We start from the raw sequence: 25,349 nt of genomic DNA, 5'->3' as shown, positions 1-25,349 counted from the left end.
CTGGTGCATGCGTATTAGCTGTAGAGTGAGAGTGTTGATTGACTGAGTTACCTCTCAAAACACAATGGTCTAGGACTCTTGCCATAGATATATATAATATATACATACAGGAAGACAATTTGCTGTGACAAACAGTTTTGTAAGTGCTTGCATGGAAAAGGTGAATTGTACTATGCTTATTTCTTTTTAAGACAAGATATGGTGTTTCAAGATTACAATATACAATTTGAACTCAGTAGTTAGGTTTAAGAAGTTAACTGCCGTGCACGTAATCCCCAGGACTTCAACAGATTTCAATTATATCTTGGATAAATAGTTTCTACCAGACTTATCCTCTCAAGGATTCAGACCACTGTGAAGATAAAAAACTGCAGACATACAATACAATCCTGAGTGTGAAATTGAAACCTGAAAGGCTAGTTTTAAATCAGACACAGATGCTACCGGATAGGTTTGAGAGTAATTAATTTACACATATATCATTATTTATATTAATAGCTTAAATATCAGGATAGTGTCATAACAGTAACTAATACTACACAATGCTTTTTTATTTCCTCTTTCTTCTCTTTTATTTTATGATGTATGATTGTAATAAGGATTATAATCATGTAAAGACATTGTGATCCTAGTAATGTTTAAGAAATTTGGAAAGATGGGCTTTATAGCATGTCCTTATTCTTTAAATTTCTTCCCATTTAAAAGATTCAAACCTATTTTTGTGCAGAAGGTTTTCTTAAAGTTTATTTTATCATCACTTCTCCTTCATAGAAGGATACACTAAAAGGTTTGGATGACAAATGTATTGAAAATATCCTTAAATAATAAACTGATCACTGTTGGTTTTACCTCTAAGTGCAATATATACTCAAACTATATTCTGGAGTACTAGAATTGTTACTCTAGATTTTGTTTTTCTATGTTGTAGTCTTCTGCGGTGACTTCTGATAATGTTGAAAGTTAAGGATGCTACATGAAAAACGAATCAACAAAATAGAACATTTGTAAATCTTGAGAAAAACTGTAAACACTTATTTTTACTGAAAGAGATACTGAATTTGATTGTTTACAAAACTTTCTATCTTTAGCTTATTCAAAGTTATCATAAGCTTGATGGTTATTGTGCTGATGTTCCTTTTTTCTTTTCATTCCTCTGCAAGAGTAGCATTAATAGGTCTGAGAGAAAGAGGGCACTGAAACAGAGCATCCTTTGGCTCGGGCTGATGCATCAAGCAAATCCACCATTCATAAGCAAAGTGTAGAAAAGGCCGGTGATGTCCCTTGATGGCCTGATTAAATCTAGGATTGGCTGATGACACAAGACAGACATGATAATGTCACTGGTGGAGGAGAGTCAACAGGGACAAAGGGCAGAACAGAGAACTATTTTTAGAAGGAATAAAAAAGGTGGCAACCATTTGTTTGTGTGGCAAATGGAAGGTTAAGCTGACAGAAAGTAGAGCAGAATTATTGACCAAAATATCAAGATATAACATGGGAGCAGAAAGATATCACCACCTAATTATCAAAGATACAGCACGGTAGTTTATGGTAACTCATTCAACATGTAGTATTTGTTCACTGTATATTACCCAAATAAATAGAGCACTAAATCAGAAAGAAATACATAATTCTCAAACGCTGAAGTTGTATGTCAGATTAGATTTAATTCAATAGATTGCAAAATATTTCACGTCAATGAATTTAGTTCTTCTCAAGGGGCATAATTAGATAAGACACAATCCTTGCCTTATTTCCTCTTCAATGGTATCATGCACACCATCTCTCATGGTAGTAATAGAGATTAAATAATGGGTAGTCTTACTATTAAGTAGTCAGAAAGTTCAAAGTTGTCATGAATTTCCTGTTTTCATTGAAGCAGCCTTGTTCACATGGGATCATAGCAGTAGCTCCTGTATAAGCGCCCTTATTTTGCTAGTGAAAAGAAGTGTGCTTTACCTGTTTACAACTAATCAAATGTTTTGAATGCTAGGATTTTGTTTTTTAATTGCTCTGCAAGTTGTCAGTTAGATACAGTGCTCTGGAGACCTGGATCGTTCAGGGAATAGAGCGCAGCCTTGATCAGAGACTGAAAGAAAGTTATCTCAAGTGAACAGTGGGCCACAGAGACCACTCTTTTTTTCTAGTGTGGGACGGAGAGACATCTGTAAGCAGTACTTACCCTGCTGACTTCCTTAGGAGTCGATTCATCTGTGAGGAAACAAAGCAAATAATTAGGCACTCTGGGAAGGTTCTAGAATCAATGTAGAACAAGATATTATCCTTCAAGAAACTTTTGTACTGCTGTTTAAGACTCTCTCTCACTTAGTTCAATATTTTGGTTGAAACATTTGTTTCTACAGATATATTTATTTAAATTGCAATTTTAAAAATGGAACCTCACTTCTGTGTTTGGAAACCAATTAAAATGAGCATTAAAATATTCAACTGGCTTGCCCCATAATCAATTAGTATAAAATTTCCACACCTAGAACCACAGCAATAGTCTGATTAAGCAGATGAACTTTGCTATGTGCCCTTTCACTTATATTAGGTCTCTATTAGGCAAGTTGGGGAAGTGAGTTTCAGAAGCAAAGACCGTCTACTAACAAAACTCTGCCACCAGATCCCACATGTGAAATGCTAGAAACTGAAGGCTTGATTCTGTTCCACTTGACGACAATGACAATACTGCCATTTACATCTGTGGATGCAGGGGAAGCTTTAGTGACCATGAGCACATTGCTGATATAGTCTGGCATAACGTTTAAAAAAAAAAAAAAAAAGAAAGCATAAAATATAGAAATATATTTCATTATGTCTCCTCTTTTTAGAATACATTCAGGCAGTACTGTGCATTTTTTAAGTTTACATTTAAAGTTACAAAGATAGATATAGTAATGCAGTATATCTTTAAAGGCATTGTGCAACATTTCAGAAAGTAAATAAAGGAAAAGCAGTCATACAATAAGAGACATCTGCCACAAGAAGGTGATTATGAACCTACAACCCTCATGTGTCTTCTGCTGTATAATTATTTCTATAAGAAATACAGAACAATCTGTATCTTTCTCTTTTTGATACCACAAGCTAAATTACTACTTTTTGGAAATTAACTCCAAATCACAAATGGATTTCATCATATAAAAGAGGTCATATCCTTATTATTGCATCCCATATTTATACATATTTGCGTGTATCTACGTAGATGTGGATTTTCAAATACTGCATCTCTGCCAAATGTGGTCATAGCAATATTCAAGTACAACCATGGATGCCTTCACTTGGACACACTTTGTTCCCCTGAACAGGGTTTACTGCATCTCACAGCCACTATCAAAGGAAGTTTAAAAAAAAAAAAAAAAAGTCTGTGACAATCAGTCCTGGACAAAACTTACAAGGAAAGTCTGATATCACTAATCATGTTCATCTCCCCAAATTTGTTTGAAGGATGATACATAAAATAACAGATTTCATGTTTATGAATCAGCATTATGCCTTACTTTAATTCCAAAAAAATAAATCTTACAGTGATAAATCTTCACACAGAATACCAAGACATGCCCAGCTGAGCCATTTTAATTAGTTCTGTTAAATACTTATCAGCGTACTCCAGGCACTTTGCAATGTGACATACCAATTGTACACTGAAGTATGTGTCAAACACAGTAGATTACCTTCCCTGGCTGAATCAGTCTAACATGGTTGTCCCTGCAATCAGATAGCTTTCATAGCACTTCAAGACCTAATTCTCACTACAACTCCAAATGAATAGTTGGAACATGGATAATCCAAATGCCACAAACCTAAAACCTATTGCACAGCAAGGAGTCTACCATGCCATATGCATCCTGATTAGACTTCTATTTAAGATAATGGTACTGCCAACGTGATAAACACGGATCCACTGCGATACATTGTTGCGAGCCTTCACAATGACATTATGGTTTCAGACTCCTCCCGGAGCTAAATAATTTTTAGGTGTATAATCTGCATAATGTGAAGCAGCATTTCATTCTTCCTGTAAATATTTTGTGCAAGGCTTTGTATATATGTTATCAGACATTTTGAGGTCACTATTTGTTTTGCAGTTCATAGTTAATTCCTTTATTATTATTTATATTTTGTAATGAGGAAGCCCCTAGAGGCCCCAGTCAAGCCTTGGACCTCATTATGCTAGGCACAGTACATACCATATGAAAAGATGGTCCCTGTCCCAAAGAATTTACAATCTAAGCATATCATGATTCAATAGGTGGATACAACAAACAGATGGGGAGGAGGGGATGACACACACAAGGTATCAATGAGATAATTATGATTCAAGCAATAAGCAGCTGTCACAACACACTAGCCTCCTAGCCACAGTCTAGTGGGGTTTTTTTGTTTGTTTTGTTTTTGGGGTTTTTTTTGCATCACAATGGTGAGTTTTAAGGAGGAATTTCAAGGACAATATAGTGGTGTTGCAGATTTTTCTACTACACTCTTCCCAGCAGCAGCTTGTATTGAGCAGCAAGGAAAGTTCTCATGTAGTTTCAGCTCAGGATTCTGTGCATTGAATTGATTGGAAGCAGGAAGACTATTTTAAGGGGACAAATGATAGTAAAATAGAAGAAAGAGATATGAAGGGATGCTTTGTTAACACATTCAGAACTAAGTTCAACTTCCATAGGATGAGTTGATGAAACCCTTGCAGCTTTAAAAAAGAAAAAGCCCCAAGGGATCTTTTTACAGGAGTAAAAGAAGAGAGGTGACCTGGAGGACCTGATGTTTTATTCTTTTGGAGTATAAGAAAATGTAATGGCCAGGGACATTCAGTGTTGAAGGAAGCGTGTGGAATATTTGCCAATCTCAGTTTGATGTGTTTGTACCTGCACTATTCTTCAAGCCTACACCATAACGTGAAACAGTCCTCCTTTGTGGATCATTTTCATGCAATCAATACAACAGACATTACTGGTGGAATAGCCTCTTTTCATTAATGATTTTTTTTTCCAGTGGCAGACTGCTAACAGAATCAGTTAATACAGCAAAAAAATGTAGGATGTGGGCATGAAAGAGAATGCCCTGAATCTATACACCTGTTTATTTAAAAGGCAGCACATAAACACAGCAAGTCCTTGCTTGTAATTCAAGCTCTGCTCCTTTAAGAGTTATGAAACATTCCAATAAATTGATTAGTAATTAAAGGTACACAAAGGTGCATTTATCTTAACATGTAGTATGTGAACTCTGCCTTGTTGTAGAGTTAAAAGCCTAGGGCAAAATTCTGTCCTTGCACGTAGATGGTTCTCATTTAGTCAATGGAGATAGGCAGTACTGACAGAATTTGGACCTTAGTGAAAAGAGGAATACCAAATAAATGTAGTACACAATTTTCAATACATTTTTTGGATTAAGTTTTGACTGGTGTCGGTCTTTATTGACAACTAAGTCTATGGCAAGTTTAAATTTTGCAGTTATGAGAATGCAAAAGAGCGTGCTGGGAAAGTCTTCTATTACCATGATCTGTTAATGCAAAATGACTGAACAAAATGTTGTTAGATTTCCAAAAAAATTAAGCTTTGGGCTGATGGGGGGAAAAAATAAAAATAAAAATCAGTCATGCGCCTGCTTTCCCAGAAAGTTATAAACATTTTAAAAAACAGGGTTTAGAATGAAATATTTCCCCCTGTAATGACTGCTGCATGTTGTCATTATCATGACACTATTTAAAAAAAAAAAAAAAAATGGTCGATAATATCAGTCCTCCTTTCACTTACCTGAATGCAGGGTTTCAAGCAAGGGTCACGCTGGGATAGCACTCTCCCAGTGGCTTGGCAAGAGAGTACTTTTATTTTTATTTATTTATTTTTTTTCTTTTTAAGAGGCTTGTGCTCCAGACTCAAAACTTTCAATTAACATAAATATTCTCTAGTTCTTATGGTTGAAAATTTTTTGAATGTGAACATAGTCTAACAGTGCAGTGATGTCTCCCTGATTCCACGGACAACCTGAAACAATGATTCAAAGAAGCATGAATTGTTCCTATTTGTTTCAGTAGCTGTTAACTCTGAAGCATAACAATGACAATAATTTAATTGACATTGTTAACTGTTAAATCATGCAGGAAAACCTGCACATTCGACAGTGATTGATTTTGGCATATCAGGCAGATTGATCTTTCTTTGTGAACAGAGCTTAGGAGAGTGCATCTACTTTATTTCCAGCTTAGTCTCTACCATTAGGGTATAACTTAAAATGTCCTGTGATAGTCTCTGGAATCATTAATACTAAGCATTGTGTAAAGAATCTCAGGAATTCAGTTCTGGCATTCTATGAGTTAGCATTGTCACCAACTGTTGCAGAAGGAATATATTTGTGTTCCATTGTTCAGAAATTAGAGTCCCTTGGGAAGTTACTACAATCTGGGTGGCTATGGAGAGCAACAAACTGATAACCATTCCTGGTACAGTTCAATGTGTGTATAGACAGTAATTCCTAGGGGAAAAAAAACAACCTGGATTTCAAAAGACGAAATACGCCATGTTTCTGGGAACTCTTATAATTGACAAGGCCACATTGCCCACAGTTGTATACTTTAATACACTGGCTCTTAAACTGTGGTGTATGAAGCAACTTCAGTTAGTGAGAAGAGATGCTTCCATCACAACATTGAAGAATGTGCAACTGAAACAAGAAATGAGTTTCCCATTCTAAAAACTTGCAAATGCCCATGTGTGTCAATCTTCAACTTAGGCTGGTGCTTAGAAGCTGCAGTCTGATATCAAGGTTCTTTGTTGTTAATCCAAGCACAGTCAGTTCTTGATAACACCAAACTTGAAGGGGCAGGAAACAAACCGGAGGACAAGAACAAATTGTCAAGTGACTTGGAGAGATTGTGGGAGCGGCAGGCACTATGAGAAGACTCGTAACTACTACTATGTATGATTAGTAGTAAAGCCAGACTCTGCTATATCACTTTGAAGCAGTAGATCTCACAATCTTTAATGTGCTTCCCCTTACAATACCCCTGCGAGGTAGGGAAGTGCTATTATCCCCATTTTACAGAAGGGGAACTGGGGCACAGAGAGTGTAAGTGACTTGCTCAAGATCACAGAGGAAGTCTGTGGTGAAGCAGGGAATTAAGGTTAACATGCTGCAGAGAGGGAACAATAATAGTCCAACTACAAAATAGGGGGGAAATATAACCAAGTAGCTATCCAGCCCATTAAAGCAAATTTTTTTTTTTTTTAATTTCTCCTTAATACTTTGCAAATATTACTTTAAAAAAGCCACAACACCATCATACCCAGGCATTAATGATGGTGAGGGGAAGAGCGCCATAAGAGGATCTCAGTTTTAAGTGGTTCACAATTTGTCAACTTTGAATGTCTTACCCTCAAACATGCATAATTATGACTAACATCTACACACAGCACCACACCACACAGCACTTAAAATGGTAATTAAACACGACTGACCAGAAGAGCTTCTAGCCTAAACTAATACGGCAAAACAGGAGAGGAAGCAGAAAAAGAGATTAGAGGGATGAAGGGAAAGACTATATAGAAGGTGGGTATGGGGATAATTTGTAAGTACAGTACACATACTATTTGCTACGTTTGATTTGGTTTTATAATATTTTATGTAAAGTGGGAACCTTAACTTCTGAATTTCCTATTTTTATGCTTTTTAGGTTTCATCCGTCAGATATGCATTTTTCATAATAGCGTATGTAAACTTCTATTTTACAGAGAAGGAGGATTCTCTCACAGCCGCACACTGGTGGAGAGAATAGTAATGAAGGCGGCCATGATGCCAAGCAGTCTTTCAGTATCTCAACTACAGTTAATTTGATGGATGCTGAGGAGACACCTAGTAGGATGACCAGTCAATTGTGGTACAGAACTCATTAGTAATTGTACTGTGTGTTTCCCTTTGGTGTTGAACTGCTTTCTGCTCTGTGCAGAAGGATAATGCAGTACTATATTTGAATATGTTTCAGGTGTATGGATTAAGGGCCGAAGTTTAAGTTCAACAGAAGCCTAAGTATGGGGTGGAAGGTTCGGGGGGAACTACAATATGGAAAGTCAGGTCAAATAGCATCCAGATTTACACTTCATGAAACTCCACGGAAATCAAAGGTACTTCTGGGATCTGAGTCAGGAGAGATTTTTTTTTCCAGGGAGAGGGGGAAAGAAAGTAGTAGTAGCCTAAGCTCCACCCACAAATAAACTCCTTACAATTGAGATGCCAAAACAATGCTGCTCAAGGTAGATTGGTCATCAATTAAAAATAGGATCTAGCATACTCTCTGGGCTCTACTGGGCCCCTTAAGTTTGGTTTGCTCATGTTTAGCCGTGGATGATATAATTCCCTCATGACTGATGAGCAAGCCTCCAGCATTTGTGATTGGGTACAGTCAAGTGAGGCCATTACATTATTCTTCAGTGTGTCTGAGCAGATAGGAACCACAGTGGTTGTGGCTTCCTGATCCTCAGCCATTGGCTCTGACACTAGTTAGAGCTACACAAAACTGCAAAGGAGGACTGGAAATATTATTTTTAGGTATTTGTGTTAGCTGGGGCTTCTAAGCACTTCTGTAAGATTGGGGACCAGTTGTGCTGTGTGTCATACAAACATTATTGAAGAGAGGTGGTAGCATCGCCTATTATCAAGGTTGCCTGACACTTCCATTTATAAAACCTGGTTTTCTTCTTGCTAACTTTCTCAAATTCTCTGTTTGGGCGGAAATTTTCCAGGCCAGATGCCTGACTTTGGCTGAAAGTTGAAAAAAAAATCAGTCTAAAAAATTGAACCATTTCAGAGAACAAGGCTAGTAGGAAATACACTGTTTTACTCACCTTAAAACAATCTGGTGACCTTTTCTTTTAACAGCTCTAGCTCCCGCATGCTTTGGACCAGGAACTTGAAATTTGGCAGGGGGTTGGGCTTTGTGTCAGGGATGTGCCTTTTGCCATCCCTGTGAAAATCTTCCCAAATTTGGCCAAGTTATAAGACTTTGAACAAGTCACAGTTTGCACACATTCAATACAGACCTTTTTTCTATTTTAGAAGCTAAATTCTCTGAAGATTCTCTTCTCACTGAGCATGCTTGAGCCTCTCAACACCTAGTGTTCACCAGACTAAGTATGTGCCATTCCCACAGAGCGACTAAACATGCTCCCTTCAGCCCAAGACTACAGGGGCAAAACTGGACTTTCCCTATAAAGGTTGCTCAAGTTGCTGTAGGTCAGAGTGAGGCTGAGCATTGGAAATGAAAGCAGGGAGCCTGTCTCTCCTGTGCTTACAATGAGCCCCTTGCTGGCACCCAGTAAGCCTGGAGGCAGAAACTGTCTGATTCAAATGCAGAGGGGCAAAAGATGAACCAGGGAGAGAGAAAGGAGTGGATTGGGACAAGGAGTCTGGGAAGACTGGAACTGTCTGAACAAGGATACTAGGACTAGAAACCAGTAAGGGGAAAACAGAATGGGGGTAGAGAAGACAGATCTGAAAATGAGCTATGGTGCAGGAGGAGAACTGGGACTGACTAGGCAGAGAGACTGAGACACGGTGCCAAGAAGAAGGGAGGCTGGAGTAGGACTAGGAGACTGAGATTGGATGAGGAGCCCAGGGAGGCAGACTGGGAAGCAGCAGAGCAAGTAGGAAAAAGATTGGACAAAGGACGATGAAAGAGCGGTGGGGGGGAACTGGGATTGGTTTGGCAAAGAGACTAAGGCTTGGTGTTGGGAAAAAAGGGCCACAGACAGTCAATGTGGAGAGGGAGACTAGGACTGGCTGGGAAAGGAGACTGGGACTGGGATAGGAAGCTTGAAGAGTGGAGACTGGGACTGAGTACGCAAGGAGAATGGGACTGGGACATGGAACCAGGGGAGGGAGGAGAGGAGAGAAAGGAATGGACAGACACGTTGGAGGGAAGAGGGAAGGAGTGAATCAAGCTTGGGTGGGGAGGAGGAGGGCAAAAAAGTCTGCACCCCACTAGAATACATTCTCTCCCAGATCCTTGAATGGAACCCAAGATTCCTGACTGCCATCATTTTTCTGCTGTCAGCAAGTATCTAGGAAACCCACTGGCAAAGTGTCCCAAAGTGCTGGTCCACATATAGGATGACAACTTACTTCTCCTATCAGTTATTCCATTAGCTCAAGCGGCACAGGTCTGTGTGGTGGATCTAAAGGTTCCAATCCTACTGAGCCATATGATAAAACTTCTGTCTTTTCAGCTGACTTTTTAAAAGAAGCTACAAAGTTACACACAAAACAAGTATGTTAAAAGATTATTAATGTTATAAAGTCAAGCACTCAAAAGTTAGGAAATATCTGAATTAAAGTTTGCCTATGCAGCCTTAATTTGGCCCCTTTGTGCCTATGCATGTTGATACACAGATGGACATGGTCTGCAAATACATCACTGTTGCATAGTGAAGCAGACTGTTGCCTGTAGGACCCTGGCCTCATTAGTTGCGACATCTGGAAGGTATGTAGTGAAAGAGACAGGGGATTGAAGAAAATAGTCTTCTGCTAGACAAGTTACTTAAACTAAACTTATCACAGGTGGCCACTAATTGTGTGTTCTTTGTTTTGTGTGTATCAAAAAACACAAGACCCTGGAGTCTGAGTTGCAGAGCTGCAACTGAAGTCAATAGGAACTGTGCTCTGAACACAAATTATTGTATAAAGCTAATACTTTGAAAAATCAGGTCCCAGGCATCTCAAATTGGGCATCCCAAATTAGTGGATACTTTGAACATTAAACTCTCTGTGCCACTGTCCCCATCTGTAAAAGTGGAATAACACCCACTCATCTCACAGGGGTGCGGTGAAAAATATGTTAATTAATATTTGTAAAGCACTCAGATAATATAGTGATGAGTGCTATAGAAAATCCCATGAGAAATTTAATTATCTTCAGAGCAAAACTTGAACAGTGTGCAGTAAATGAGGTATTGAACAATGAAGATAAAACAAAATGCTGAGGAACTGTTCATTGAGTGTGCATCATCCATCCTATGCATCGACAGAGGCAGGAATCCTGTGAAAAAAATATCCACGAACTCGTAGGTAAAGTCTGTATCATAAAGCATACACAAGAGTACTGAATTAAATTTGCACAGGCAATCTTAACTCTGGCATTTCTGCAGCCTTAATCACGTACTTTTAACATAGTATGTGTGTGTGTAATATAGTAGGAGATTGTGTCTGCCCCAAACAGTTTACAATCTAGACAGACAGATGATAGGGATATAACTTACAAGAAGAGTGATCATTATGGGCCTGTCTTCATGGTGCATTGGTCCACACGAAGGGGGTGTAAGCACTACTTGTGCACTAATCTGTTGAGCATTAACTGGCCTGTGTGGACGCTGGTTACGTGCATTAAAAGCTACCTAGAACAAATCTTGCTGAAGAAATACTACTTAATGATCACTAGTTTCATGGAACCAATGTTTCAAGTGACAACATCCTTGAGGCCCTTAGCCTAACTATCCATTTGCCAGCTACTCCTCGCTTCTAAGAGTCTGAACCCATGGAGATAAGTACAAACACAGGAATGGAAAAAAAAGTAATAGTAAGTGAGTCTGTGCTAAATGTCTTTATGTATATATTGTATATATTGAAACCAGGCCTAGCTAAAATTACAAAAGTAATCCTCACTGCTTCTCCATTGTGTTCCTAATTAAATGGTGAAGTATGTATTGGTTGATACGGCTGCTAATATAATACATGCTGTCAAATAAGAGGTGTGCGCACATCAAGACTTTACACTGTTGGATTAGGATTCTTTCTTCAAGGGATATTAGTTAGCACATGCTGAGAGACATATTCAGAAGACATTTACAGAAAGTCAGCCATGCAATATAGTGTTTAAAAAGGTAAGTGAAACTGGGTATCTAATTTTTGTACTCAGTTGCCATGACCACATGCACAAATTGGGTATTTATGTGCATGAATGACCTGATAATTCTCTTACCCAGAGAGTCCTGATCCTCATGTAGGGGGTCAAAGGACAGGCACTGCTTTCTCCTCTCTCAAATCCTGAGTGAATCTCCTCAGCCATGTATGGTATGGAGTGGAATCCATACTACATACAGAGGAGAAGGCAGGCCTGGATAGCTGAGATAATGCCATGGGGAGTTTTCACCTCTGGCCAGAAGCAGTGTTTCAGGGACTCCAAACCCAGCTGCGCCAGGAGTATTGGCTCAACTCTGTGCCTTTGAAGTAGCAAAAAAAAAAAAAAAACAAAAAAAAAAAAATCTGGCATTGTAATAGGAAGAAGATATGATGGTCCTTGATTCACTGCATTGTAGAAGTCCTGGAAAAATTTCAAGATGGATGCAAATATTTTTACATCCATTTTTCCCTTTGTTGCCTGTTATGCTGCTCTCATTACTATCTTTTTTTTTTTTTTTTTTTAATGTATTTGCCACATTTTCCACCTTTAAATGTTAAGAGATTTAGTTTTTAAAGGAAATGAACAAAAAATAATCCTGTGGCACAAGAGAAGTAATGAAGTTATTATACTACTGGGAAGTTGTTCCAAACTCTCAGCTTCCACTGCTCATCAGCCACAGAATATGACATAGACTGAGAAGCTTTGCTTCCTGCTCACTTTCTACACTGAAAACAAACAGATTTTTGCTGAACTTTGCGGTGGAACTCTCAACATCTGCAGAAAAGTCAGTTCTCTCTTCTCTTTAGATCTTGAGCAGTTCTCTCTTCTCTTTAGATCAGCTGACAAGGGAAAGAAAAAAAAATGCCCTGGGGGAATAGTCTGCTAACGTCAACAAGGGTAAGAAGATCATTAGTAGTTGAGATGATAGGTTACCACATGGGAGTACCATAGTGATCCAGTATGGAGCGTACTTGCGTCAGGGGAATCATTTCATTCCCTCTGAAGGAACCCTGCTGTAACTACAACATACGTACATTTGTACTAGAGACGTATGTTATTTATTTTGCCCTAGGGATTGAAAACAAAAAACTGAGACTATGTTGTGTGCCGTTTAAATAAATATTGTGACAGAATAAAAATGACAGAATAAATTCTTGTATATAATCATTTGATTACTGTTTGTAATCACAGTCCAGCACCGACTGAATGTGTGTTGTATATTACAGAATAATGATATGCAGACAGTTCAAGATTTTAGTCTTTGGAAAATGGCCACTTAAACTAACATGATAAAGTAACAGCAGATCATAATAGATCTGAATGATTTATCACTCAATACTCTTCTTAGCAATAACACTACTGGGAGTGAAGCATTTTCCTCTGCTAACAGTTGTTAGAAGAATAATTATCATTAGAATGTATATAAAAGAGTAGAATATAGGTCTTCAAAAATTAATGCAACCATGTATGAAAGGTATCTATTTGTAGCATTTTAGTTTTATAAAACAGAGTTTTCTTAAAGAAAGCCTTGTAATGAGAAGAGAATACAGGGGGAACATGCAAAAAAAAAAAAAAAAAATCAGCAAAATGCATGGTTCACTTTTCCAGTTGCTGCACCAAAAAAGGGAAACACTCATAAATATGCAAAGTTTAGTCACTTTTATCAACCAGTTTTATAGCAACACCTTTGTAATGTAAAAAATTAAATATTAACTCTCTCTAGTAGCACATAAAATATTAAAAATATAGGCCTAAATTTTCAAAAGTATGTAGGCACCTAAAGATATAGATAGGTGCCGAGGGGGATTTTCAAAAGCACTTGAGCAGCTTAGGCACCTAACTCCCTGAAATCAAAATCAATGGGAGTTAGATGCCTAGCTTGCTTAGGCAACTTGTAAAATCCCAGTAGTTGCCTATCTGCATCTCTAGGTGGCTTATACTTTTGTAAATCTGGTCTGTACCTACAAATATAAACTGTGAAATGCTTCAACCCACTTTCAAAAACTGTAACACAGAATTGTTAATGCTTTCTCGCTGTGATCCTGCAATAATCTTATAAATAAAAATAGCTTATTTTAAAATAGATAATATCATAAATTAAAACATTAGGAACTTTTACCCAAAGACCTGTATACACTAACAAAGGTCCTCCCATCATTACAGTAAAAATAAATTACTTTTCTGGAACTGCTGTTGTCTGAAGCTGTATGCTGTAACAGATTCCCACTCAGAGTCATACTCCCACTGCATGACTGATGGGAACTATCAAAGTGTCACAATTTGGGGTGTAGACTCCTCACCTCCATACTAGAACAGTGCAGAATCCCTAGAGTTAGTTTCTTTTTTAAAGACATTAGAAAGCATTAAAGAATACCCAAATGTACCACCAAGTCTGTGGGGGAAGTCAGGTGGGTGATCTATTGCAATGCATCAGAGAATTTCAGTTACAAATAAGTAATTGCCATTTCTCCAAATATGTCAATTGCAATAGATCTCCCAACTTTTGCAGACTAAAAATTTCTAAAGATCTCTTATCTCTGTTCTGTAATTTGAAAATGCATTCCTTACTACCATGGCCATCTTTGTCCAGCACGCCCCCAAAGCTTTGCAGCACCTTGCCCGTCAGTGGTCTGATGCCTGTGATCACTGGTGAGGTTGTGGTATTGGCCAATGAGATCCCTTCAAAAAGTATAAAGCACAAAAGCTGTCATTGACTGCAGTCCATGGTGTGCCAATGAAGTTCCATGAACGTAACTAGCTGTCTGCCAAAATCTTTTGGTGGGACTCTGATGAGGTGTCCAAAAGTGGATTCTCCAAGCACAGTTCACACAGCTATGCCAAGACACCAACTCTCTGTATGCATATGGAGTTATGTTGACTTAATTTCTTGGTACATCAGTACTTTACTTACTCATGCTTATCACCAGGTCAGCTCTATATTACTTTGAAACTTTTGAAACTACTGACAGGGAAAACCCAATCCTCAGTGCATTGGTGACTTCTCCATTCTACGGCACATCAATGTTTAAGGGAATCCCCTTTCCATCTCTGGCACATCATGACTCTCCATTAACACTTAAGCACTTGAAGGAGACAATTATGGGTACCACTGATGTTTGGAGCATCAGTGGTACTTTAGATCACGCATCTGTGCTTCAGAGCTGATGACCTTGGTGGACCAGTGCTTATCTAGCTATCAGCACTCACTAAAACTCCAATATGGCTGCAAACTGATCAGTTGTGGTTGATGAATCCTATGTTTGTCAATTACAATTTCATTCTTATAAACTTCATGTGCCATGCTGGATGTATATCTCTACCAGCACTGGCACACCTTTCTAATGTAACCAAGTCCCACACTTGTAGTTTGAATAGGAATTTTGAAAAATAAGTTTGAGTATGTGATTGATTCTATAGAAATCTTCTACACATACTGCATCTACCTATAATGAGGAACTCAAGAGTTTATTGTATTCAGTCTGCAACCACAATTCAGTTTGTTTATAACTCTTCATAGCCAAGCAGAGTAGCATGAAATCTCTCTTATGCCTCAGCTTAAGTTTTAGAATATTGTGAGAGTGAATTAATATTTTTACAGAAAATAACTTAATTCTTTTGTAGCAAGGTGAGGGGGGGTGACCTGCCCAACCCCACCACTTCTCTTCCCAGAATGATCTGGAGAGGCAGTTTTCTTTAATAAAAGTTCAAGAAACTCTTATAAAAGTTTGTCTCATCAACACACAGCCTGTTCAGGCTTCTTTCTGGGTGTGGGGATGGTGGGTTCCCAAACAAACTCGAAAGGACAATTCCCCAATCACTCAGAATCCCAAAAATCTGCCCCAGGGCATGATTCTTACCTCAGAGCCTGAGTGAGTGAAAGAGGTTCCTTCACAGAGCCTCTCTTATTGGTTTGCAGATGCCCTGCCCAACCTGTTTCCCTTTCATCTTCTAAGAGTCAACCCACCTCCCAGAATTGGTTCAGCTCTCATACAAAGGAATCAACTGCTTATGGTTCCTTTCCTGAGCCAGGGGTCTCCGGTTGGCTCATTTAGCAAGCCTGCTCCTGCAGGGCAGCTCCCTCACTCCCTTGCATATCTTTTATCTACACACACTTCAACAGTTTAACATAAAAGATGCATTTTTAACACACACAGCTAATATGAAAGACATGAGAACAGTCAATTGTTTAAAAGGGCTAAACAGATTTAAAAAAAGGTTATGTTACTCTTTTACTGAGGTAGGCTATATACTTGCAATGTCTAATATTTGATTTAGGATTGTATCATAATATTTCATGTCAACTTTTGATAAAAATGAAACAATATTTACATACAAAATGGAAAAATAATAAAAACTAGACATTCAAACGTTACCTTCCTGCTAATTTATCACAGAACAGATAAAATTCCTCCCAATATTCCACACATACACATAGAGACATGTACCACTGATAATCCTTGAAACAGTTATTTAGTCCTTACTCTTTCCTAACCAGTCTTTTTCAAGGTCTCTTCCCTGGAGCTCTTATAGCTACCCAAGTAGTCTCTTCTCTGGCTAAAGATTTCCTCCTTAGAGCTGAAAGTCCACAACCAATTTATCAGAGGGCAAATCCAACCTTCACTGCATTCTGACATACAACTCCACTCATGAACATGTTATTCCAGTACCTCCCAAATCCTCTTTCTAGAACTCCAGGCAAAAGATGAAGGAATTTACATTGTGACGTTACTATGGTAACCACTGTGTTCCCCCATTTAGAATGTCTTGAGGCTCTGTAGATTCCAGCTCTACAGTTCACATTTCTATCCCATGTAGTTAAGATGATTTTTTGGGGTCCAATTTAAGAGGAATCTGCAGTCAGAAGTGATGAGGAAAAAGTGCTCAACAGCCATTAGCACTGACTCTTATTGGGAGCTGTTGGGCACTTCATCACTTTTGAAAATTAGGCCATTTACACAGATGCCCAAATATGGGAATGGGATCAAGTAGAGAAATTAGACTTCAGAATAGAGCAAAACCATCACTGCATGACAATGCAGCAGTAAATTAGTGGCACACAAAAGGCAAATATTTGAAAAAATAACTCGTGACTGAGAAAAGGAAATGGAAAGTCAAAGAAGACGACTTCACAGAGTTGCTACTTACTGAACCACTCTGCACAGGGAAAGGAAAAAGAAAGGTTTTGAGAACAATAAGAATCTTAGGGGAAATTCTTTATTTGCAGTTGGCTGTGACCTGATTCACTGACTTGTGTAGGAACTGCCTCACCTGATTTCCTCGTAGAAAACAAATCTCAGAGGATTACATTCCACCATTCTTACCCAGAGGAAATAGGACAAGTAATAGGACAAGTAATCCTGGTGAAATCAATGGGTCTATTTAAGGAATAAAATAGTACTCACTGTAAGTATAGGTAGCAGAATCTGAGTCAAAATAAAGAGAATTGTGGGGAAAAAAGTAAACTGTGAACAAAAAAGCAAACTGGGAACGTAACCCTTAAGGTTTTAAAATCTGGCTATCAGTCAAGTCAGGCATTTCAGTATATTACACCGATTTCCATATAGTGAGAAGAAGACATAATTAAAATTCTAGAAGAATCAAGTATTTGCAAGTTCTTTAAAAAACTTTCACTAAATGAAAAAATTGAGATAGATAAAATTAAGCTCCAGGATTCTAAATGACATGAAAACACAAGAAATGTTTCAACATTTATCAGACCCAAATCTGTGAATTAGTTTTTAAAACACTGTTTTAAAAACATTAACTGCATTATAGAACAAAACTACTCAATAAATACATTGATGGGCCTATAAACTGATGATATAGTTTCAAAGTCCATTTCCAAATTGTCTAATGTTTTCTGAACTCGAATTGCTGTTAATTTCACTGGAAAAACTGAAGATGGGGAGTAGACATTCTATAAAATAACTGAGGGAGGAACATAGTTCTCCATGTTTGTTCATTTCTTTGCATCTTTCTTCCTCAAAGCCACTGCATTAATTTCAGGATACAATACACTTAGTGTGCAAAACTGCTTTTACATGTATATTAAATAAATATAAATGAAATTACATTTTAAGCATAATCTATACAGGAACACAAACCTTATTATCTAGGGTGAAGGTTCTCATAAAATCAATAAAAGGTGAGCCAAATGTCTAAAATACATGTGTCAATGTTTTTTAATGTAATGTTAGATCTGCTTATTTGACACACAAATTGTTTTACTCTGCTGTCCATTTCACCAACTTGAATTATTATATTGGATGGGATTCAGCTAGGCACCATATGATTTGAAACTGCTTGCCTTACTTTCTACTGTCTTGATTGCAGCGTCTGCAAGGACTTGACCAGTAAGATGGTGTCTGCTGATATTTTAAGTTATACAAAGAGATGAAGATTCCTTATCACCTACAAAATGTGAGAAACTCAGTATATGATGAACAGGTAACAGACTAACAACACTGGGAAAATTCAACTTTCCATCATAGCAAAGTTTGCATATGGTTTGTCTTACTAAAACAGACATCACTTCTCTCACCTCAGTTCTTATTAGATTAATCTGGAATATAGTGAAATTTGCCTCTTTTAAACCCTTCACCGCCTCATTCTAGATAAACATTAAACAAAATGAAACAATTATATGACAACAATTGAATTATATTCTTAAATTCTCATTTTTCGGAAGACAGTGTCAGTTCTGGGTGTTCAATAAGAATGTGTAAATAAAAAAACAACAGCCCTAAAACAGTAAGCACGTTTCCGATAGTCAAGGTCAATGCATGAATCCAGCCAGTTAAAGAAGCTAAAGGATGACACCATCAAGCTGCACTGCCTAGCCAAAAATGTCCAGATTATAATTGGCATCTCTGCAGTGGAAATATACTTCTAGTTAAACATTCTGATACAAAATGCAGATTGCAAACAGCAGCAGCCATTTCAGAGTTAAGTTTCCATTATAAGCCTGATTTTGATCATTTCCAAAACACTCGCACACAAAACATCATGTCAGTGTCAAAACTAAGTGGCTACATCTTGGAAAGAGGTAAAATTTCCTACTTATATCTGAAGTGAATTAGGTAAGGAGTTTATTAGGATACCCTAAAAATACAGGTGTTCATCTAAGTTCAGAAAGTTTTCTATTTTTTTATTTAATTTATTTATTTTATTGCTACCGTGCTCCAAAACAACAGAAATAAAGGGAGAGAAAACCTTCCTTAATAGACTCTGCTGAATTCTAGAGGGGCGCTACCCTTTAGTGCATTGGATGCAGGGGTTGGAACTATGAGGTGCCCCTGGGCTCCACCTTTCCCCAGCAACTCCCCTCCTGCTACCCGTCAACAAAGTGGGGAAGGAGATGCAAAATTACTCCCCGATTCAGTCATTTCTGCTTCTGCCAGCTCGGGGAAGAGGATGGGAAGAGGAGGTGCTCTACAATCCACCTTTCCCCTAATCTCTGTCCGTCTGCGTCAGACTCTGGGTTCTAGATGGACAGCCTTGATGGTTGGAGCACTGGTCAAAGCCAGACCTAAGGTTGGGACCAGGCCGAGGACAACACTGAAACCAGGGTCTGGAGACAGGCTATGGGTCAGAACTGGGGTCAGAGTTCAAGGACAAGCCAAATCAGGATTGTGTCAGAGTAAGAAAGCAGGCAGAAGATCAAAGCGGGGTTGGAGTCATTCCACGGGTCTAGTAGTCAGAAGGCAGGTGCAGGGCTGGAGTAGTGCTTTGCAGACTAAGGCCATACCTACAGTTCAAAATTATGTTCACTTAATTTACAGCTGCATAGGGCCACTGCAGTTATTAAATCACTTGTGTGTGTGCACGTTTCTCTCTTTGTGTTGGCAATGTGCATCCTCACTAAAAGCTCTTGTACTGATTGTATTGTCAACTGAGGGGCATTGTGAGATGGCTCCTGGAAGCCAGTAACAGTCAAAATAAGCAATGCAGTGTCAACATTGACATTGTGTCAACCTAATTAAATCGACCGTAACTCTATGCAGCTCAGGAAGGTGCTGTTACTAAATCGGTGCAGAGAGGCACTTACATCAGCGAGAGCCAAATTTAAGTGAAGACACTTCCAGAGCTAGGTCGATGCAAGGCTGCGTATGTTGACCTAACTGTGTCGTGTAAACCAGACCTAACTTGCAGCTCTGCTGGGGTCAGTTAAATACCTGTGCCTGTGGGTCATGTGACCTGGGCCCTGATCAGGGATTGGCTGGTACAGCATGCCTGAGGGCTGAATCATTGCAGGCTCTGCTTACCAGATGAGTCAGTGCAGGTGAGTTGCTGCAGCATGGTTGAGTGATGAGTCCCTGCAGGCTCTGTTGGAGGAGTGAGTCGTGGCAGCTGAGTGAGCAGCCCTGGTCTGACTGTGGGTTTGCCTCTCATTCTCCCCCATTATTTTCTCTCACTTCTCTCCCCCCCCCCCCCCACATAGTCAAAGTTAAGGAAAATGTGTGAGGGTGGGGGAAGGAAAGACTGAGTGGTAGAGAGGAGATCATAATGAATGTGAGGTCCAGAATGAATGGAGAGAGACAGTGAGACAATGGAGCATGAAGGAGCTTGTTCTCAAATTCTAAATTTGAAAGTGATCGGTCATTTGTTTTGCCCACATAAAAAAAATAGGGTACACTGTTTAGCACCTGACAGGACAAGGCCCAATGATTCCGACAATTCACCTGACAGGAAATCACTGACTGTGCCTTTAAGGATGCAATACAAATGCTTTGTTCTACAGCCTCTGTCAGGCCTAAGAATCTAGCCCATAGCAAGTAGTAGAAGTGTGAATAGATAACCAAGTAGCTGCTTTTCAAGCTGCTTCTGCTGCTGCAGAAGCCTCTTTATGATAAGTAATGGGATTTTAAGATTAATTATGCCTTCGTGTCTTTTGAAACCAACTTATTCAGAAGGATAAACTTTAGTGCAGTATTTTTTCCATCTAGCAGTGGATATCTTAGAAGATTCTGAACCTGTACAGTGCAGGTATAATAAAAGTTGTGGATTTCCAGATAAACAAGGAGCTCTCTTCATACATTAGTTTCAGCTTCTCTTTGTCATGTTTTGGCTCTGGACAAAAGGAGAGTAAGATTCCTGTGACTTGTGAAAGATTGAATAACCTATGTCATGAATGAAGGTAACATTTTTAGAACTTTCTCATTGTTCATATACAATATTGTACTTTCAGGGACAGTGTTCAGAGATCAGAAACCCTACTTTGAGAGGTGACGGACATTTTACAATAAGTCTTTCAGGATAAGTAATATAAAATGGATTGACTCAATGTTGTATTTGTAGAAATGAAAGTTATGCAGCTCTGCATATTCCTACTCTTGGGATGCGTTCATGGTGCCGCCTAGGATAAGTGGAACCTTCTAGTAGCAGCGCCATTTGGAGTATGCCCTCTCCCCGCTCAGCTCTGAATGTTCTGAAGACGAGGCTATAAAAGGAGCATGTCACACCAACTGCCTCAGTTCCTTCCAAAGCTTCCTCAGGTCCAAAATTGTAACTAGAACTCTGAGGAAGAGGGAAATGTGCATGTAGAGTTACACTGTAGAGAGGTCAAAGAACTTCAGTTACAGGTAAGTAACCTTCACTACTTCTGCACATAGCCTCTGCACAATCCCACACTTGGAAATTTGGTAAGCAGTGCTCCTCCCTCTAGATGTGGAGGCCAAGTTTAATAGGGATTGCAATACTGCTTTATCAAATTGTGTGTCTGATCTAAGAAACAATGTTTTGAGAAGTATGAATCAAGTTCCAAGTGGCAGCTCTACAGATTTCTAATATGGGAATATGCCTAAGAAAAGACATGAAAGTGGCCTGCACTCTAGTTGAATGAGTTCTAAGCCCGTCTGGAAAGAAAACAGATAGATTTAGAACACTCTTCAATACAAAGTCTAATCTCTTTGAAAGGCATTGGGATGTGACTGCCTGACCTCTCTACTTTTCTCATAAAACAGAGTCTAGGTTTTTTCTGTATTTGTCTCTTATTCAAACAGAAAGCAAAATCCACACACTCTGCTGGGTCAATAGGTTTAAATTTGCAGAAAGTCAACTCCTTGTGATATAGTTGCAATGGATCCTAGAACTGTTTTTCTCTCGCTCAGGCTGGGGCTATCAGAATAACCTTCACCGTCTAATTTGATGTTCTTCAGAACTCCCTCAGTAAGATGAGGGAAGCCATGGAGGAGACCTATTCCCCACATCACCCCAAGTCTAGAAGAAATGCATTTGAGATGGACTTGTTGTCTTCTCCTGGTTTGGAGCAAAATTTTGACATTTAGAGTTTCGTCCTGTTGCAAATAGTGGTCTGGATACCCCCAAAGGGCAAAGTTATTGTTCATTACTGAGGTCGTGAGTGGCCATTCATGCTCATCAAAGCAGTTTCTGCTCAGCTGATCTGTCAGTATATTGTGGTTGCCTGCACAGTGAAGAGCTATAGGATAAATTTAGCATACTATGCACCACTCACAAGATCTATGGTCTCTTTGCACAGCTGGCTGAAGTGCGTTTCCTCTCTACTTGTTCATGTAAAATATCTCTGTAGTGTTATCAGTGACTACTTGAACCACTCTGCCATGTAATTGGGGAGAAAGGACTTGAGAGCTCAACACATCACTTAACTCTAGAATGCTGATATGGAGTTTGTTCACCCAGATGTTCCTGTGACCAGGAATTAATTATTCAGTTCTTGCTTCCAATGTGGACTGGGGAGCTGATCGCATCAGAAGTGACTGTGGGTGACAGAGCTTGAACGCAACTCTTTTGAAGACAAGGCGATGTTGAGACCACCATATGAGGGATAGGAACACATCTCTGGGCAGTGTCAATGTTATAAACATGCTGTCTGAACTGGATATATAGTGTCTTGGAAACCAATATTATAGAAGCATCATCTTTACATGCGCATACGAAGTTATCTATATTGCCGAAGATGTAAGGGCCATTCACTTGAGCAAAAACATCACTGTTTGACACAAGTTTTCCTGCAGTATTTCTATGGCTGTACAGATTTTTAAATTCTTTCTTCTGGAAGAAAAACTCTGCCTTTTCAAGGATCTAAATGTGCTGGTATTGCTGAAAGGCACTTTGTGAATACTAAAGGTTCCATAGATAAGCCAAATGGAAGGATTTTGTATTGGTAATGATCTCTTCCCACAACAAATCTTAGGTATTTTTGATGCAACGGTTGGATTGAGATGTGAAAATGTACTGAAAGGTTGCAATTACCTGCAATAATGCTCTCTAGATTCCACAATCTGTTCCCTTGGAAAGAAGGGCAAAGAAATGTATCAGGCCAGTTGTTGTGTGATTCTGGATCTGAGTGTAGATCCAAGGAGGTTTGCAAGGTTATCCACAATGGACTGATTAAGCAAAAAGTCAAAAGGAATGAGACATATTTCCCTGGGGAACAAGTAGAGATTCTAAGGGGCAATTCACTTATCTTCAGGATATCTAGGGAAATAGGTTTAGCCTTGTAAGGTTTCTTTATCATTCCTGAAGATGTGGAAGGAACTGACCCCACTGCCTTACCCTTCTTTCCTTTATGTTTCACCATCAAGGATAATGTATCCAGTGTTGCATGAGGGGGTCCCATATCCAAAGGGTCAAAATGAGTGTGTTCCAGAGGCTCAACACTATTAATCTGAGCCACCATGTTAATTGTGGATCCAGCAGGAATGAATGGCTCAAACAAGCAGCAGGTGCCTTTTAAGTCTTACAATGAGGTTTCAGTCATGAAACTGATAGCCTCGGATGGGGACAAGGTTGTGGAGTTCCTCTATTTTACAACATGTATGAAAAAGGCATGAGAAAAACTGCTCCAGCACCACAACCAGTAAGATGCATTTGTCTGAGATTTTTGTTTTTAATTGGCATGGGAAAAATGAAGAAAAACAAAGTCAGATGTCCCCTAACTACAGACTTTTATCTGGGAGACAAAAATGATCATCATGCATCTGATCTGGCATTTGTTCCTGAGAAATCTGTGGAAATCTGCATGGTTTTGCCTCTTTCATTGCTCCTATTTTGAAATTAGGCTCTGCTATAATTAGAATCTTTCGGGATTAATTTGTTTGTTATATAAAAATAGTGCCTACAAGTTTCTTGGAATAAACTTATCTCATAGACTAGTCAAGGAGCACATATCACTGCATGCAATCAAGTGCAGATACGTCAAAATGTTCATAATGAATCCTGAACCCACTTGAACTGAGTCCGTGTACAAGGATTACTCAGTATATTGTGAACCTCCTCATTTCAACCAAGAAAACCCAAAACCCACTGCTACTAATTACCACTGGTGTCTTCTAAAGAAAAAATCTCCCAACTTTAATAGAACCATCACGGTGCATGCGCACACACACTGATAAAGTAACAATAGGATCTTATTACTGTAATCCTTGTCCTTCCCCATCCCATTCCCCATTATTTTTTCCTCTCTCTCTCTCTCTCTCTCTCAAGTAAACAGTTCAGGAAAAGGACCATATCTTTGTTCTGTAAAACACTTAGCACACTTCTGGCAGCTGAGAAAACAAATTAAAATCTAGCTTCATATTAAATTTAAAGATCCAAAAGTTATTTTATTGCTCGACATTATTTAGGAACTTCAGATTACAACAGATCACATGCACTTTCTTTGAACAATGGTTCTCTTTACAGATTCAGTGCACGGATGCTGTTAAAAGTGACAGTGGGATCACAAACAAGATGCAACTTATGGATGCCTCCAAGATCGTTACACAGCACAGTTGGGAAGGTGAGAATGAAATTGCAGCCATCAATATGAGGTACGTACAAAATGTTATTACTACAGGGCTTGTGAGATGCCCTAGTGTTACAACTTTACCCAAAGTACACCTGCAACATAACTGACAAAGTCCATGAAAAGAAAATTCATAATAAACAAGTTTTCATATAAAGTATATTTCAATGCATTATCAAATTCAGCTTGATTCACAATTATGATGGCATTGGCTGTTGCTAGCGATCCCATGCCTAGGCAACAGAAGCATGCATGCTGCACTGATAAAGACATTGCTTTGCTGTGAAATTGCGATGTCTATGGCCAATTAATGGTCTCTGCTGTTATGGCTCGTATTAGCACCAACCATTCACATACACTGTTCAGCAGAGGAATTCCCCAACCACAGAGATATAAGTAGCAGTAAATGGAGTTCACAACAAATGTGGGTTTAGGAGCTAAACAGAGGCTCCTGTTCATGATTACTGATTATCTGATTGTTGATTATTTGAAGCAATGAGTTGAGTGGTGGATAAAATGAAAGAGCTGGGATGAGATGGTATATTTATGTCTTTTACTAGAGAGATGCAAATTAAGATGCATTCATAAAACATGCTACTGTAGGTGACAAAGTAGTTAATCCAATCTAATTTCTATTTAATTATCAGTATTTATTTCAATGTTTACAGTATAAAGAAGTGCAAGGAT

General features: G+C 38.7%; 1 protein-coding gene across 2 annotated transcripts in view; it reads right to left on the bottom strand.

Moving 5' to 3' along the window:
- PDE10A (phosphodiesterase 10A) overlaps window positions 1–25,349 on the bottom strand; it is a 279,406-nt gene that overhangs the window by 106,173 nt on the left and 147,884 nt on the right. For both annotated transcript variants that reach the window (XM_067560784.1, XM_067560785.1), the window contains one exon: window positions 2,183–2,211. In XM_067560784.1, the coding sequence (XP_067416885.1) occupies window positions 2,183–2,211 (29 nt within the window). The remainder of the gene's footprint in view (window positions 1–2,182; window positions 2,212–25,349) is intronic.

The sequence above is a fragment of the Emydura macquarii genome, unplaced genomic scaffold (assembly GCF_026122565.2).
Source record: "Emydura macquarii macquarii isolate MOO-44397 ecotype Brisbane River unplaced genomic scaffold, CSIRO-AGI_Emac_v2 contig_2308, whole genome shotgun sequence".
Classification (NCBI taxonomy): Eukaryota; Metazoa; Chordata; order Testudines; family Chelidae; genus Emydura; species Emydura macquarii.
This window is presented reverse-complemented; position numbering and strand designations above follow the sequence as displayed.